We start from the raw sequence: 17,615 nt of genomic DNA, 5'->3' as shown, positions 1-17,615 counted from the left end.
CCGTTCTGTCGTGTTTTTTCAGACCTGCCTCGAAAGCTCCGAATCTGTTCTGGATTCTCCAGCGCTGCCTCAAGCTCCAGGTCCCCCTTGTGTTTTCAGACCTGCCTCGAGAGCTCCCTAGTCAGTCAGGTGCCAGCCTTAGGAGGGGAGGAACTGTCTTGAGCCCTGCTGCGTGCTGTAGTGCATTCAGCTTCTGGTGTGTTTAAGCAGCTGTGTTTGCTAATCAGTGCCTTAACTAGAGTTGATAAGCCCTTGTGTTTTCGGTTTGACTTTGTCAAGTTAATTGTGGCTGGCTCATAATTCCCTCAGTCTATGATTATTTAAAGAGGATAATCAGTTGGGGCCTTGGGGTGGCCATTGTGTCAGAGAGGATGAATTACCTCATGGTTTTACTCAGTCGCTCCTCCGAGGTTCTGATTCCAACATCTTACCTCTTGGTTCCGTCTCATCCTGGGCATCCTGCCATTCCTCCGCACCTGGGTCCAGTCCTGCAGGAGCACTCCATAACATTCTTGATTAGTCAGAATGTGAAAGTTGATGGGGAGAAGGAAGGAGAATGTTGAGAAGGAAATGGATCAACTATGATAAAATGGCTGAGCAGACTCAATGGGTTGAAGGCCTAACTCTATGGTCTTTGTCGTCTTATGGAGATAGACAGAGTGCAGAACTGGTCTCTGAAGAGGCAGATGGAATTCTATCTGGAAAAGTGTGAAGGTATACGTTAGGTAAGAGGAAATCTTAAGGCAAAATACAAGATTAATAGCAAGATATTGGGGTCGAAAACCAAATATCTTTTGAAGTTGACACACAAGTTGATAGGATGGTGAAGTAGGCACCTGCTATGTTGGCCTTCATTAATCGAAGTATTGAAGTCAGGAGTCACAAGGTAATGCTAGGGCTGTATAAAACTCTGGTTAGTCCACACTTGGAGTATAGTGTTTAGTACTGGTCACCTCATTATAAAAAGAATGCGGCAACTTTAGAGGTTTTAAAGGAGATTCATCATGATGCTGCTAAATATATCAGGTATATTTAAGGAACTCTTAGATTAGCACATGGATGGTTGTGTGCTGTGTAGAAAGAAAGGTTAGATTGATCGTGGAGTAGGTTTAAGGCTGTGACATCATCGGCTGAAGGGTCTGTACTGTGTTTTACTGCTCAATGTTGTATATAAAAGGGATATAAGGGACAGTATTTTTACACAGAGATTGGGGGGTTATCTGGAACAAATTACTGAATGAATTGGTAGAGGCGGATAACATAAAAATGACTTTAAAGCATTTCTGGAAAAGAGATATGAGCTTAATATAGGCAAGTGAGACGAGATGAGTTAAACAAACTCATCAGAGTGAATGAGTTGAGCTAAAGGGCCTGTTCCCATACTGTATAACTCTCTGATGTTCAATGACGTTATTAGAACAGGAACACAAGAGATTCTGTAGATGCTGTAGACAAGATCAACGTTTACAAAATGCTGTAAGAACTCAGCTGGTCAGGCAGCATCTACGCAAAGGAATAAACAGTCAAAGTTTCAGGCCAATACCCTTCATCAGAAAGATCTTGGCCTGAAATGTTAACTGTTTATTCTTTACGTAGACGCTGTCTGAACTGTTGAATTCCTCCCGCATTTTACATTATACCAGGAGTTGTCTTTTCATTGAGAAAAGAAGCATTACCCTGTCGTATCAACAACTGAACTTGGTCCAATATCTCCACATACACTCAGTGCAGAGATGTATTCATCCCTCTGGTGAATGTTGCGACCCCAACAACAGATCTCCCAGAGCTGGTAGTTGTCATTTGCCTGGCTGGAACTTTCACTTCCAATTAAATAGAGTTTGTGATCCCGACGATCCAAGCCCCATAACTTCCCCAGGAACATGGGTGTTCGCATTTGCACAGGAAACAGAAATTACTGACCTCCATGTAACCAAGCAACCCTTTATTCAAGGAAAGAGTTTCCACCTGTCAACCATGTACTCTTGCTTGGCTGCATTTGCAAAGCACATGAGACTGAATTATCTTTCCTTGCCTCAACAGGACGTGAATATTCATGTGAAACATTTACGACAGTATCAACTGTAAGGTAAACCTCTTGATCTAGTTCTGCTTAATGGTACGATGTTCTTATTGCTGGCACTATGATTGGTCCTGTTCCCATATGAGAGATAATTAAGGGAGAAGTTACAGTTTTACTTGTATAGAATGCCTGTGAGAATTGTTTTCAGTTCTACAACCAGTGGTAGAACCAACACTCTCCTACATGTTTTAACCCCAAGACTCCAAGATAAATAAATAAATCTCTCTAAATACTTTGTAATAACTTAGACTTCAAAGTTGATATTAGTTCATATTTTAGAAGTAGATAATTGTAGTGTTTATTAATCATCTAAAGGGGAAAGCTTCAATGAACTTCATTGCCTCATCAACACACATAAAATGCTGAAGGAATTCAACAGGCCAGGCAATATCTTCACTTGCCACATCATTGAAATTTTCCCACAACCAATGTAATAACTTTCAAGGACTCTTCAATTCATGTTCTCGATATTTATTATTTATTTATTATTTCTTTTTCAAATTGCACAGTTTGTTGTCTTCTATACTCTGGTTGAATGCATTACTTGGGTAGTTTTTCATTAATTCTGTTCTGGTTATTAATCTATGGATATTTTAAGTGCATCCACAATAAAAAAGAATCTCAATTGTGTATGCTGACATTTATGTCCTTTGACAATAAATCTACTTTGAACTTTAAGGCTCAGAGTTCATATCATGGTGTTGTGTAATAGGTGCTTGAAACAACCTTCCAGCCAACTTTCTTATAAAATTGTGTGACTGCGTACCTAACAGATTTGATCCAGTTTTAAAGCCAATATTGATTTGATTTATTTTTTTTTACTATTTGCTGCTCTATATAGCATATATTTGATACATAGAGACTTTTCATTTCATTATTTCTGAGAGCATCTTCACTTTACAGAATTATTTTACATGTGCTTAAGACGTTTGCACAATTCTGTGCAACAAACCCTATCTTCCAGCACATGGCCCAATGCCTTCTGTGGAGATCTAACTTAAGACCTCATTCAGACACTTCACCAAACACTGACTGTGACTCTGTTTCCACCACTCTCTGGGTAAAAACAATCCATTCAAATCCCTTCTAAATCTATGTCATCTAGTTTTATTCACCTCTGAGAATGGGGAAGTTTGCTGTTGCCTATCCAACCTGTACATCTCATAATTTTGCATCCCTCAGTCATATCCACTCTTAACCTCATTCTCCACGGAAAGCAAGTCTAGTTTCTTATAATGTTTATTCTTAGGAAAGTAGAATCATTTGCTGCACTTAAAGAGTAGCCATGCAGTGTTTTCCATGACTACTCCTTCACTAACCTCATCCCATGGTGTGAGGATGAGTTTTGTTTGTTTGTCAAACCCCAGGATGCTTTTTCCCCTTGTAATATTCACTGATTTTTACTGACTCAAGGATTGCAGGTAGAGCAATAAGCAATAAGGTAGCAACTTGCAGAGTTGACCACTGTCTCAACAACAGTAATTGCAGAAAAAAAATATTCATTTGTAGATGACACTCAGACAATTTTTGAGACAGTGAATAGGAAACCATAGAAACAATAGAAAAACTACAGCACAAAACAGGCCTTTTGGCCCTTCTCAGCTGTGCCGAACCATTTTCTGCCTAGTCCCACTGACCTGCACACGATTTTGAAGAATTACACTGGATCTTTATCAGCCTGGTATTTGAGCTGAGGAATATCAAGTGGAATTTAATTTAGATATGTGCAAATTTTTGCATTTTCAAAAGTCAAATCAAGTAAGACTTTCACGGTGATTGGTCAGCCTTGAAAAGTGTTAAATGACAGTGGGATCTTGGGATTCAGGTACTTGGTTCCTTGAAAGTGTAGTCAGAGTTCAAAAGGGTAGCGAAGAAGGCATTTGGCATCAGTCAGTGTACAGAAGTTGGGATGTGATGTTTCAGTTGTACAAGACAATTGATGAGATGACACTTGGAGTGTTGTGTTCAGTTTCGGTTCTCTGCTAAAGAAGAGAAGTAATTGAACTGGATGAATCGTAGACAAGATTTCAAACCTGACAGTACATATATATCACCATATACATCCCTGAGATTTGTTTTCATGCAGGGATACTCAGTAATTCCAATAACCACAATAGAATCAATGAATGACCACATTGAAAATGTTGCCATTGTCTTGTCTTGAGATAATTTGCTTTTATTCCTACCTGGTTCCTACTATCTTATCATCATAATTACATTTTATTGTGGTCATTTTCATTGCCCTGATTGATTTACCCCATTGCTTCTTCAATTTACAAAGGCTCTTAACGGGATTTTAGATCTTCTGTTGTGAGTGAGTCCTTTAGAAACCGTTGAACTCAATTTTGCTTTGCCCACTGCAGTCAGGGAGTGACATTTTTTGATCACCCTCATGATTGTTTTTCTCAGTTCGATATTCCGTCATGCATCTTTCATTATCTTTCATATCTACCTACATGTTCTCTATTTGTGTCTTCCTCACAGAATCAGAATCAGGTTTAATATCACTGACATATGTCATGAAATGTGTTGTTTAGTGGCAGTAGTACAGTGCAACACAAAAACTATAAATTACAATAAGAAATATATATTCATAAGTAGTACAAAAAGAAAGCAAAAATACTGAGGTAGTATTCATGGGTTGGTTTATTGTGACTTCCGGAATCTGGTGGTAGAGGGGAATAATCTGTTCCTAAAATATTGAGTGTGTCTCTTCATGCTTTTCTACCTCCTCTCTGATGGTGGTAATGAAAAAACGATCGTGTACTGTGTGACATGTTCCTTACAGCTGTGTCCACTTTCTCCAGTGACATTTCAGTATCATAAAGGCACCTCTACACTTCATTATTTTTCCTAAATCCATTTTCACCTACGACTTCTTAATTCAGAGAACTCATTTGTACATGACCAAGTCACAGTGATTAGGTCTGTTACTGACGATCACAGGTTGTTAACCCTCCCGAATCCTGCTGTTCAGTCAATACTAGTGTAGCCTTCTAGCTGAACTCCTCTGACTCTCTTTATTTACCTCACTCCACACCACAAATGTTACAGAGGGAACAGAAGGTTAATGTTTCAAATACAAAGCCATCTCGTTTTGTCTCATCAGTTCTGTATCTCTTCCCCTTTGCAGTTTCATGATATGGAAGGTTGGTCGTTGGCTGCTCTTCGCTCTGCTGCTGACCTGCACTATTTCAGTCTCATGGTTCACAAGACAAATTAAGGTAGGTTTATGGACATCAGTGGAATTTGCTTTCAAACATACTCATCATTTGAGGAAAGACATTTAAACACATTTCATTTTCCTTATCCAATGGTCAATCCAAAGCTATCTGCAGATGAGATTGTCAAGATGTTGACACACTGTATGTGTGCAGAATGCTTGATGTGAATATATTGGACTCCAGACACAACTCTAAAGCAGAGTTCCCAGTGTCAATGAATCTGATGATTTGACCTTTGCCTTTTACAGAGACACAATGAATCAGATCCTCACAGACTGGTCCATAAGGTAAAGTGAAGACTACACTAGTATTGACTGCTGGAATTTTGCACCAAGATAAAATAATTCATAGTTCTTCCTTCTTGTGCAACTTGTATAATTTGTGAAGAGTTAACCTCTCGTCATTAAATTGTTAACTTCATGAAGGTGAAAAAGTAATGTTACCATACTTCAGGACAGTGACTTCTTTTTCAGCATTCTATTTCCAACATGTCAATCTCACTGATCTCAGTATGATTTTTTTTGTTGTCACATCAACAAATTTTAACCCTATCGTGGCTGTGAACTGATTGAGACCATTTTACTCTATTAAACTCTTCTCTATGGTTTCACACGTTAGAGGTCAGTGCTGTTGTATATTCTAATAATTAATAATCAGTTAAAATACTTGTTTATAAACTGCTGTTGTTAATAAGTGGTTTATCCTTTTGGTTTAGTTGAGAATGAAAATTCATACATGGCAAACAGATTACATTCAGGCTCCTGAGTTTTCCTGAGGGAGTCAAGACCATAAGGCCATAAATGTAGGTTCAGCGTTAGGCCATTTAGCCTGTCAAGTTTGCTTCAAGGGTACATGGCTGAATTGAAGAGAATGTCTGAGCATTGTCAGTTTGATAATGTGATTAATGATGCACTGAGAGGTTGTTTAGTTTGTGGAATCTTACAAGAAAACATTCAAAAATGACTCCTAACTGAATCATATCTACATCCAAAAGAGCAGTGGAAATTGGTGTTTCATTAGAAACCACAGAAAGAGATGCAACTGAATTGTAGTTAGGAATGAAAGTGAATGTGAACAAATTTCAATTTCTGAACCAAAACCAGCCATGCCAAACAAATATTATGTTACTGTTGTGTCAGGGGCTCACATTCACCAAACAAATTCTGGTTTAAAGGTGAAACTTGAAGAAAGTGCAACAAAGCAGGACACATACAAAGAGCATATCAGGCAGAGAAAAAAATAAATGGACAGTACAAGGAAGAGAAAAAGCTAAAAAGTCAAGTTGCTGCTTCAGAAGAACACTAATCTACATGCTGTAGATGAAAAATCTGATAATGATGAGATGACACAGGACTATGTAGCCTAAGGAGTTACAGTGTAAAAATTAACAATAGACAAGCAATATGGCTTACGCCAGAAATAAATGGGGCAACTAATTAAAATGGAATTGGACACTGGGTTCAGCTGTTTCAGTCTTTCAGTCGTTCCACAAAATGAGTTTGAACAGCATTTCAAAGTTTCCTAAGGTCTGCGGATACTCAGCTAAGAACTTATCCTGGAGAAAAGAAAACTCCTGTAGGAATAAAATTTGTAACTGTGAAATACAACAAACAATAAGCCACATTGAGCTTACATGTGCTAACAATAGAAGGACCAGCATTGTGGAGACATCCTTGGCTGAGACAACTTCTACTTGATTGGAGACCCGTAAAATAATTTGCACGCCATATCCCCTGTGATGAAGCCAACTGAAAACACATTGAGAAAGGTACTGGATGATGCCACAATGGTCTCCATGACAAACAACATGAACCATTGCCCAAAAGAGGACTAAGAGGTGTTGCTGCCAATATCTGTACTTCTGGTTGGAAAGCATATTGGACCAAGGAAGGAGCATGCTGATCAGAGGAAGTGTGAAAGTCACGAAAACACTGGTCCATTTACAACAGTTTTTGTGGGAAATATTTCAAAAGAAAGCTTCTGGCATGTTAGTCAGTCAGTTATGTGTGAAATACGTCTAGGTCTTAAGCTGTAAGAGAATTCAAGGAGCTTCAGGAAAGTTGCAAGTATTCTGCTTTTGTGAGTATAAAGAACCAGAACCTACTCTGTATGCATTATGCTTATTACATGAATTTCAAGTGGAAGACAAAAAGCGTCGTAAAAATAGAAGTAAAGACCAAAGCTCAGCTGGATTAATGGAAAGTCGAAAGGAAAGGAGTCAATGAGAAGTCAAGAGCAGACGTTTCGTCAGATGATGATGTGGATGAGGAAACCAAGAGGAGAGATCAGATCATAAAGGGAGAACTAGAAGGATTAATAAGAGAATACTCCAATTAACCAACTGCATCTTCCCAAGACCAAAATGCATAAACAAGAGAAAGAAAGGGGAAGGAGAAGCGAAGTGCCCAGAGCTGTCAGAACCACTTCCTGCAGTCTTAGCATCAGCTCCTACAGCCGCCACACAGGAGGCCCCAGAACCTGAGATAGTTTCTCAGCCACATCTTACCTGCCAAGCAGAGTGATCCCCCTTGTCAGTCAAGGTGTTACCCCACAAGAGCATGAAATCCTCCACAGTGATTAAATCTTGAGGCCTGAATGGGACAATTTTAAAATTTACCATGCTGTGGATGTCTGCATATATTAGTTGTATGATATACAGTTAAAGTCAGAAGTTTACCTACACCTTAGCCAAATACATTTAAACTCAGTTTTTCACAATTCCTGACATTTAATCCTAGAAAACATTCCCTGTCTTAGGTCAGTTAGGATCACTACTTTATTTTAAGAATGTGAAATGTCAGAATAATAGTAGAGACTGATTTATTTCAGCTTTTATTTCTTTCATCAAATTCCCAGTGGGTTAGAAGTTTACATACACTTTGTCAGTATTTGGTAGCATTACCTTTAAATTATTTAACTTGGGTCAAACGTTTTGGGTAGCCTTCCACAAGTTTCTCGCAATAAGTTATTGGAATTTTGATCTATTCCTCCAAACAGAACTGGTGTAACTGAGTCAGGTTTGTAAGCCTCCTTGCTCGCACACAGTTTTTCAGTTCTGCCCACAAATTTTCTATCAGATTGAGGTCAGGACGGTGTGATGGTCACTCCAATACCTTGACTTTGTTGTCCTTAAGCAATTTTGCCACAACTTTGGAGGTATGCTTGAGGTCATTGTCCATTTGGAAAACCCATTTGCGACCGAGCTTTAAATTCCTGGCTGATGTCTTGAGATGTTGCTTCAATATATCCACATAATTTTCCTTCCTCATAATGCCATCTATTTTGTGAAGTGCACCAGTCCCTCCTGCAGCAAAGCACCCCCACAACTTAATGCTGCCACCCCCATGCTTCACGGTTGGGATGGTGTTCTTCAGCTTGCAAGCCTCACCCTTTTTCCTCCAAACAAAACGATGGTCATTATGACCAAACAGTTCATTTTTTGTTTCATCAGACCAGAGGATATTTCTCCAAAAAGTAAGATCTTTGTCCCCATGTGCGCTTGCAAAATGTAGTCTGGCTTTTTTATAGTGGTTTTGGAGCAGTGACTTCTTCCTTGCTGAGCAGCCTTTCAGGTTATGTCAATATGGGACTCGTTTTACTGTGGATATAGGTACTTGTCTATCTGTTTCCTCCAGCATCTACACAAGGTCCTTTGCTGTTGTTCTGGGATTGATGTGAACTTCCTGTGCCAAAGTACGTTCATCTCTAGGAGACAGAATGCGTCTCCTTCCTGAACGGTATGACGGCTGCGTGGTCCCATGGTGTTTATACTTGCTTACTTAGTTTGTACAGGTGAACGTGGTACCTTCAGGCGTTTGGAAATTGCTCCCAAGGATGAACCAGACTTGTGGAGGTACACAATTTTTTTTCTGAGGTCTTGGCTGATATCTTTTGATTTTGTTTGTAAACTTCTGACTCACTGGAATTGTGATATAGTCAATTAAAAGTGAAATAATCTGTGTGAACAATTGTTGGAAAAATTACTCATGTCATGCACAAAGTAGATGTCCTCAACGTCTTGCCAAAACTATAATTTGCTAATATGAAATCTGTGGAGAGGTTAAACAATGAGTTTTAGTGACTTCAACCTAAGTGTATGTAAACTTCTGACTTCAACTGTAGTATACTATGTATATAGTTGAGATGCATTCTATATTGAGTTGAAGTTTACAGCTAAGCAGGAAGGAGTGTTGTGTATTTAATATTTCAGTAATATTTGAATAATATTGTAAATATTGTTTGAGTAAGCACGCTTGTTTGTTTAAATACAGTCGATCTTCACTAATCCAACTACCTGTAATCCGGTTCCTTTGATAATCCAGTACTGATTTCAAATTTTCCGTGCAACTGTAATTTCAAATTTCCCGGGCCACCGTACCAATCTGATGCGCATTGTTGTGGTTGCGCCAGAACCTTTCACGTGTTGGCGCGCTCTTGTAAGCAGAGACAGGTGATTCCTGCTTGTTTTCCTGCTTTTATTAATATCATTGGCCCTTTTCTAGCCCCAATTATGTCCCCAATAAATAAAGGAAATGCACCTCATGCTGTGAAGTGAAAACACCGCACATTATCATTTAAAGGTAAGATTGAACTCTTGAAAAAACTGGACTGCGATGTATCGGTGAAAAGCTTGTGCGAGTGTTTCAACATTGGTTCTTCCACAGTGTACAATATAAAGAAACAGAAAGAAAAACTGCTACATATTTTTGCTGATAGTGGCTCAAAGAAACAGAGGTGCGTAAGAAAAACAATGAAAGACAGAAGAAGTTTGGAACTAGATAAAGTGCTGATAATGTGGTTTAATCTTTGTGTAAGTGAAGGTGTTGAACTATCTGAAGATATGGTGATGGAACAAGCAAAACTGTTTCATGAAGAACTAGGACTAGATTATGAGTGTAACTATAGTGAAGGCTGGCTTCATCAGTTCAAGCAGGAAAGGGCTTACAGTTTTGTGCAGTGTGTGGTGACAAGAAAGCAGCAGCGGAGTTTGTTGACGAGTTCGCCAAGTTGCTCTCCGATGAAAAATTAAGCCCCGAGCAGGGGTATAATGCCGATGAGACTGCTCTGTATTGGAGATGTACACCAAGAAGAACACTAGCAACAGTAGATGCAGAATCACCAACAGGGTATAAGGCAATTTCCTGTAATTTACCATGCTAACAAAATGCTGATGATCCTGACAACCCCACACTTGCAGACATGTAACTTTGCCTGAAGGTATATTAAACGTCTGACTTTAGAAGTGGAAGTGCTCAACTTCTCTGTATAAGTTAATTCCTGTACATTTACCTGTACCCTTTATTTTAACTGTGCATGTACAGTATTACTTTATTAAAATTTCACTTGCTACTCATTTAATATTTCTGTTTCATTATCTAACTTGTACTGATTTACATGATATTTTAAAGGTATAATGAGGCAGTTAGCTATTGCTTAATGTGATCCTTCTGTAATTCGGCATTTTCACTAATCCGGCACTCCTCAGGTCCCAATGGTGCTGGATTAGTGAAGGTCGACCTGCAATTCATTGCAGTTTATAAGCAAAGAATTGAATTGCATATGTCATAATACTATCACTTAAAGTAAAAATACAAAATAAGATTCACATTTCTCAGCTCTCTTGTTTTCCTTTGAATTCATTTATTGTTTTGAACTACAAACTATAACAGGGACCGTTCATTGACCTCCGTTTCAGGTCAGGGACCCCTCCTCAGATCTGGGTTAAAAGTGGAAGAGTGACAGTTTAGGAAGCAGATCTGGTGGGAGGAATGATGTGTCAGATAAAAGACTATTTAGGCACAGGCTACCTACATTAAAATAAAATGAAGAAGTATTCTAAAGGAAAGATGGCACAACCATGACTAACAAGAGTGTGATTACTGACCTTTCGTAACATACTTTGTAGGAGGGAAGAGAGAAAGAGACACGGCATGAACATTTCCAGTCACAGTACAGAGGTCTTAAAGGAGAACAAGGAATGGAAATAAAAGCTGGGTGCTGAACAAGATGAGTGTGCTGCAAATTACTGCAACTTGCATCGGTCATCAGGACATGAATCTGCAAATACAAGGTGTAACTTTTCTCAGTACTGATCTGTGACTGTAACCCATGAATGGACAATAAAGGGTCTTGAAAATGAGAGAAGGTGAACTGCATTATTATCATTATAATCAGGGTAGTCTATGGTGACTTACTGCACTTTGAATATCAATTTAATTTGAACTTTGAACTTTGAAATGCCTCATTGACAGACGGGTACTTAAAGTCAGATGTATCAGCTTTATAGTGGAGTAAATGGAATTACAGAGGTATGAAAGAGGAATTGGCCAGAATTGATTGGAAAAGATATTGGCAGGTATGACGGTAGAGCAGCAATGGCTGAAATTTCTAGAAGCAACTCACATGGTACAGTATATTTACATACCAAAAAAGAAGAGGTATTCTAAAGGAAAGAAGACACAAGCATGACTAACAAGAGAAGTCAAAGCCAACATAAAACCTCAAGACAGGGTATATAATAGAGCAAAGATCAGTGGGAAGTTGGAAGATAGGTAAGCTTTTAAAAACCAACAGAAGGCTACTAAAGAAGTCATTAAAAAGGTAAAGATGGAACACGAAAGTAAGCTAGTCAATAATATTAACGAGGACACTAAAACTTTCTACAGATACATAAAGTGTAAAAGAGATGCGAGAGTAGATATAGGAATGCTGGAAAATAATGCTGGAGAGGTAGAAATAGGGGACATAGAAATAGCAGATGAACTGAATAAGTATTTTGTATCAGTCTTCACTGTAGAAGACACTGGAAGTATACTGGAAGTTCCAGGTGTCAGAGAGTATGAAGTTAACATAACTAGAGGGAAAGTTCTTGAGAAAGTGAAAGGTCTGAAGACAGATAAGTCACCTGGACCAGATGGTATACAACCCAGGGTTCTTAAAGAGGTGTCTGAAGACATCATGGAGGCATTAGTAATGATCTTTCAAGAATCACTAGATTCTGCAATGGTTCCGGAAGACTGGAAAGTTGCAAATGTCACTCCACTCTTCAAGAAGGAAGAGAGGAGAAGAAAAGAAACTGTCAGCCAGTTAGTCTGACTTCAGTGGTTGGGAAGATGTTGGAGCCAATTATTAAGGATGAGGTCTCAGGGTACTTGGAGGCACATGTAAAAGCAGGGAATAGTCAGCACGGTTTCCTCAAGGAAAAATCTTGCCTGACAAATCTGTTGGAATTCTTTGAAGATATAACAAGCAGAATAGACAAAGGAGAGTGGGTTAATGCTGTGTACTTGTATTTTCAGAAGATCTTTGACAAGTGCCACACATGAGGGTGCTTAACAAGCTATGAGCCCATGGTGTTATGATAAAAATCTCACATGGATAAAGTAGTGATTCGCAGAAAGCGAAGAGTGGGAAATGTGAGCCTTTTCTGGCTGGCTGCTGGTGACTAGTGGTGTTCCACAAGGTTCTGTGTTGGGATTCTTCTTACGTCATATGTCAATGATTTGGATGGTGGAATTGATGGCTTTGTCACAAAGTTCGCAGATGGTGTGAAGATAGCTAGAGGATCAGGTAGTGTTGAGGGAGTAGAAAGGCTAAAGGACTTAAACAGATTCAGTGAATGGGTGAAGAAATGGCAGATGGAATAATGTGCTGGGGAGTGTATGGTCATGCACTTTGGTAGAAGAAATGAAAAGGTTGACTATTTTCTAAGTGGAGAGAAAATACAAAAATCTGAGACACAAAGGGACTTGGGAGTCCTTGTTCAGGATTCCTTAAAGATTAATTTGTAGGTTGAGTCGTGGTGGAGGGGGCAAATTCAATGTTAGCGTTCATATCAAGAGGATTAGAACTTAAAAGCAAGGATGTAATGTTGAAAATTTATAAAGCACTGATGAGGCCTCACTTGGAGTATCGTGAGCAGGTTTGGGCACCTTATCTTAGAAAGGATGTGCTGAAACTGGAGTGGGTTCAAAGCAGGTTCACAAAAACGATTCCAGGATTGAATGGGTTGTCATATGAAGAGTATCTGATGGCTCTGGACCTGTATTCATTAGAATTCAGAAGAATGAGGAATGACCTAATTGAAAGCTATTGAATAGTGAAAGACCTCGATAAAGTAGATGTGAAGAGGATATTTCCTATGGTGAGAGAGTCATAGACTAAAGGGCACAGCCTCAGAAAGTAGGTGAGGAGGAATATCCTTTGACAGAGGTTGGTGAATCTGTGGCGGCCAAGTCTTTATATTTAAGGCAGAGGTTGATAGATTTTTGATTGTTCAGGGCATGAAGGGATACAGGGAGAAGGCAGGAGATTGGGGCTGAGAGGAAAATTGGGATCAGACATGATGAAATAACAGAGCAGTTTCAATAGGCCAAATAGCCTAATTCTGTTCCTATATCTTATGGTCTTATAGAATATGGCATGATAATCTTCACCTGCTCTGTGAGGATGTGAAGCAGTAACACCAGAGTCTGTTTGGAACTCTTGACCCCTTCAGCTCAGGGTTATCTGATGGGTGTTGATTAGCTGCACATAATTCCAGATCCCACTTGTGAATCTGGACCTGTTAAATCTGAGCTCGTTAATGGTCTGAGGGAAAGAACTTGCCTTGTGATATTTCTGCCACAAAACAGAAAATTTTACCTCAGAAGAGAGTGAAAATAAACCTGCTTCTAATTCAGAAAGGGACCCTTTCCCTTTCTGAGGACATCCCAAAGCAATTCCCAAAGGATATGACTGGAACGTGTGTTCTCTTTTCGTAGAAAACATAATTTAGGGAAGAAAAAATGAATGCCTCATGTAAACAAATTGTTCCATCCTCTTCCTGCATTATTCCATCACTTAAGACCAGAAGACCATAGTACAAAAAGACACAGAAACAGAATTAGGCCATTCAGCCCATTCATTCTGCCCCACTATTCTCTAATGGCTGATTTATTATCCTCCTCAACCACATTTGCCTCGTAATGTTTGACACCCTTACTGATCAAAAACCTATCAAACTCTGTTTTAAATATACCCAATGATTTGGCCTCCACAGTCATCTGTAGCAAAGAATTCTATGATTCACTACCCTCTGGCTAAAGAAATTCCTCTTCAACTCTGTTCTAAAAGAATGTCCCTGCATTCTGAGGCTGTGCCTACCGGTCCGGAACTCCTGCGCTGTAGGAAACATCCTCTCCACATGCACACCATTTAGTTTCTAAGCCCTTCACTATTGAAGAGGTTTCAATGATAAGTCCCCTCATTCTTCTAAACTCCAGTGAGTTCAGGCCCACACATCAAACACTCTTCATACATTAACCCTTTCATTCCTGGGACCCTCTCCAATTACAGTACATCCTTTAATACATAAGAGGCCTAAAATTGTTCGCCATATTCCAACTGTAGTCGGACTAATGCCTTATACAAGCCTCACTTCTTAGATAGCTACTCAATAACCGAATGGAAAATGTTTTACAATCCCACTTTTATATTTACAGGCACACACAGGATTGGGATCAGGTTTAAACGCAATGGTTAAATGCCCTTTTCACTTTTCTTCACAGAATTGTTATTGACGTTCAGCGATCTGGTTGGTGAAACAAAAAAGGTTTTGCTGAAGATGTTTTGCATCTCTGTACTTGTTCTCATCAGCATATTGCACCATGGTTATTGAGAAGTTTTCCAAGAAGCATTGGGCAATGTAGGAAGAGATTAGAACAATAGGTCAATGTGTAGCATCCATTGGTACTTCTCTATATTCTGTTTAGTAAAACAAGAAAAGAGAAGTTCAAACCACATCCTTCGCTGAGGGTGAACTTTACACGGAAGCCAGCAATGATTGATGCAATAGATACAACACTTATACTACACAATGTACAAAATTTTAGCAGATGTACATTCACGGCTAATATACTGCACTGTTTTCCCCTAAAACAAATTTAACAAACCCAAAGTAACAAAAGCTCTCTGTGTATACTGAATTATTTTATCATTTACCTACATTTGTATTTATATACAATGTGAAATTAAGTGCTTATAAACAATTGCAAAGTCAGCAACTAAAATCCAGGACAATATAAATCAGCCACATTCTTGGATCACCTCAACCCTCGCACTACAATGAAATCAAAACAACACACACAAAATGCTGGAGAAACTCAGCAGGTTGGGCAGCTTCTACGGAAATTAATAGATAGTTGAGGTTTTGGAGCCCTGAAGCTAATTCAAATCTCATACAGTATGTCGATGATAGAGACCTGATTCTGTGTTACTTCTCCAATACGTGTGACACGTAAGAATTGTTATCCCTTGTACTGAAGCTCTCCTCAGACCTCATCTACCCCAGGGAATTACACAGCATGAATCAGACTTCGACTAACTTTGCAAGATCTAACCACGATCACAGGTATATTGGGAAACTAGCAATGGGGAAGATGAGCTAAGGTATGGTCAAGGGTCAGAGCAACCGTGGGGGTGAGATAGGTCAGATAGAAATGTCTTCACCTTGGACAAGTGTGAACTGTTCATTTACTGTACCCTATGATTCATTGAGAAATAGAAATAGCTGGGGTTGTCTACTCACATAGACCATTTCCTGTCAAAATGTTGATTGTTTCAGAACACACCTGACATGGATTTTACCCATCGTGACTGTGTAATCCCATTCAGTAGCTTTTCCCCTGGCATCTAACTGAAGCAAAGTGAAATCCCGTCAAAGCTCTTGAAATTGCCTCAACAGTGGAATAATTCTCAGAAGAGGTGAGCTTTCAAGGTTCCTTCAAAGAGCGGAATCAGCCTTCAGAGAGATGGAATGAGGCCAAGCATGTATGCTGAGTTTGCATGAAAAGCCTCTACACTTACCTCCTACTTTGCTCCCTCCTCAGTAGCAAGTTCCCAGAAACAGGTTTGATGGAAATATCACAACACGCACACAAAAGCTAGAAGAACTTATTAGACCAGGCAGAATCTATGGAATAGAGTAAACAGTTGACTTTTCAGGCCAAGACCTTCCAGCTTAATGTGAAAAAGCCTAAGGAGCTGGTGGTAGACCTGAGGAGAGCTAAGGTACCGGTGATCCCTGTTTCCATCCAGGGGGGTCAGTGTGGACATGGTGGAGGTTTACAAATACCTGGGTATACGAATTGACAATAAACTGGACTGGTCAAAGAACACTGAGGCTGTCTACAAGAAGAGTCAGAACCGTCTCTATTTCCTGTGAAGACTGAGGTCCTTTAACATCTGCCGGATGATGCTGAGGATGTTCTACGAGTCTGTGGTGGCCAGTGCTATCATGTTTGCTTTTGTGTGCTGGGGCAGCAGGCTGAGGGTGGCAGACAGCAACAGAATCAACAAACTCATTTGTAAGGCCAGTGATGTTGTTGGGATGGAACTGGACTCTCTCACGGTGGTGTCTGAAAAGAGGATGCTGTCTAAGTTGCATCCCATCTTGGTCAATGTCTCCCATCCACTACATAATGTACTGGGTGGGCACAGGAGTACATTCAGCCAGAGACTCATTCCACCGAGATGCAACACAGAGCGTCATAGGAAGTCATTCCTGCCTGTGGCCATCAAACTTTACAACTCCTCCCTTGGAGGGTCAGACACCCTGAGCCAATAGGCTGGTCCTGGACTTATTTCATAATTTACTGGCATAATTTACATATTACTATTTAACTATTTATGGTTCTATTATTATTTATGGAGCAACTGTAACAAAAACCAATTTCCCCCGGATCAATAAAGTATGACTATGACAATGACTAAAAGTCTCATGTCATGTCTTTCTCGTGTCTCGTATTTGACTGAATTATCACCAAGGAAGGTCCAGAATGATGTACGGGTCTTGGAGTGCAAGTCCTAAACTCCCCGAGATTTGGAACGGAGAGGGATGGTAAAGAGGACAAGCATTGAGCATTCAAGAATTCATGTTGTGGAAGAGATTCACCAGATTGGTGCCTGTATTAGAGGACCATAAGACCAAAAGGCATAGGTGCAAAATTAGACCCTCTCAACCCCATTCACCTGCCTTCTCCCCATAACCTTTGACACCTTCAATAATCAAGAACCGATCAACCTCCATTTTAAATATATCCAATGACTTGGTCTCCACAGCCATCTGTGGTAGTGAATTCATGGATTCGCCACCCTATGTCTGAAGAAATTCCTCCTCAACTCTGTTCTAAAGGAATATCCTTGTGTTCTGAGGCTGTGCCCACTGGTTGTAGACTCCCCTACTACAGGAAACATCCTCTGCACATACACATCTAAGTCTTTCAATATTTAATAGGTTTCAATAAGATCTCCACCTGGTCCTTCAAATCTCC

At 39.6% G+C, this 17,615-nt stretch overlaps 2 protein-coding genes across 4 annotated transcripts in view; one reads left to right on the top strand and one right to left on the bottom strand.

Moving 5' to 3' along the window:
• Positions 1–11,423, top strand: part of LOC134355432 (Fc receptor-like protein 5) — a 31,953-nt gene extending 20,530 nt beyond the window's left edge. For 2 of the 3 annotated variants that reach the window (XM_063065299.1, XM_063065297.1), the window contains 4 exons: positions 2,041–2,086; positions 5,214–5,304; positions 5,553–5,591; positions 11,210–11,423. In XM_063065299.1, coding sequence (XP_062921369.1) covers positions 2,041–2,086; positions 5,214–5,304; positions 5,553–5,591; positions 11,210–11,305 — 272 coding nt within the window. In that variant the 3' untranslated portion in view covers positions 11,306–11,423. The remainder of the gene's footprint in view (positions 1–2,040; positions 2,087–5,213; positions 5,305–5,552; positions 5,592–11,209) is intronic. The other variant, XM_063065298.1, reaches the window with a different exon arrangement.
• Positions 1–17,615, bottom strand: part of LOC134355857 (uncharacterized) — a 545,005-nt gene that overhangs the window by 255,694 nt on the left and 271,696 nt on the right. The window lies entirely within an intron of this gene.

The sequence above is a fragment of the Mobula hypostoma genome, chromosome 13 (assembly GCF_963921235.1).
Source record: "Mobula hypostoma chromosome 13, sMobHyp1.1, whole genome shotgun sequence".
Taxonomy (NCBI): domain Eukaryota; kingdom Metazoa; phylum Chordata; class Chondrichthyes; order Myliobatiformes; family Myliobatidae; genus Mobula; species Mobula hypostoma.
This window is presented reverse-complemented; position numbering and strand designations above follow the sequence as displayed.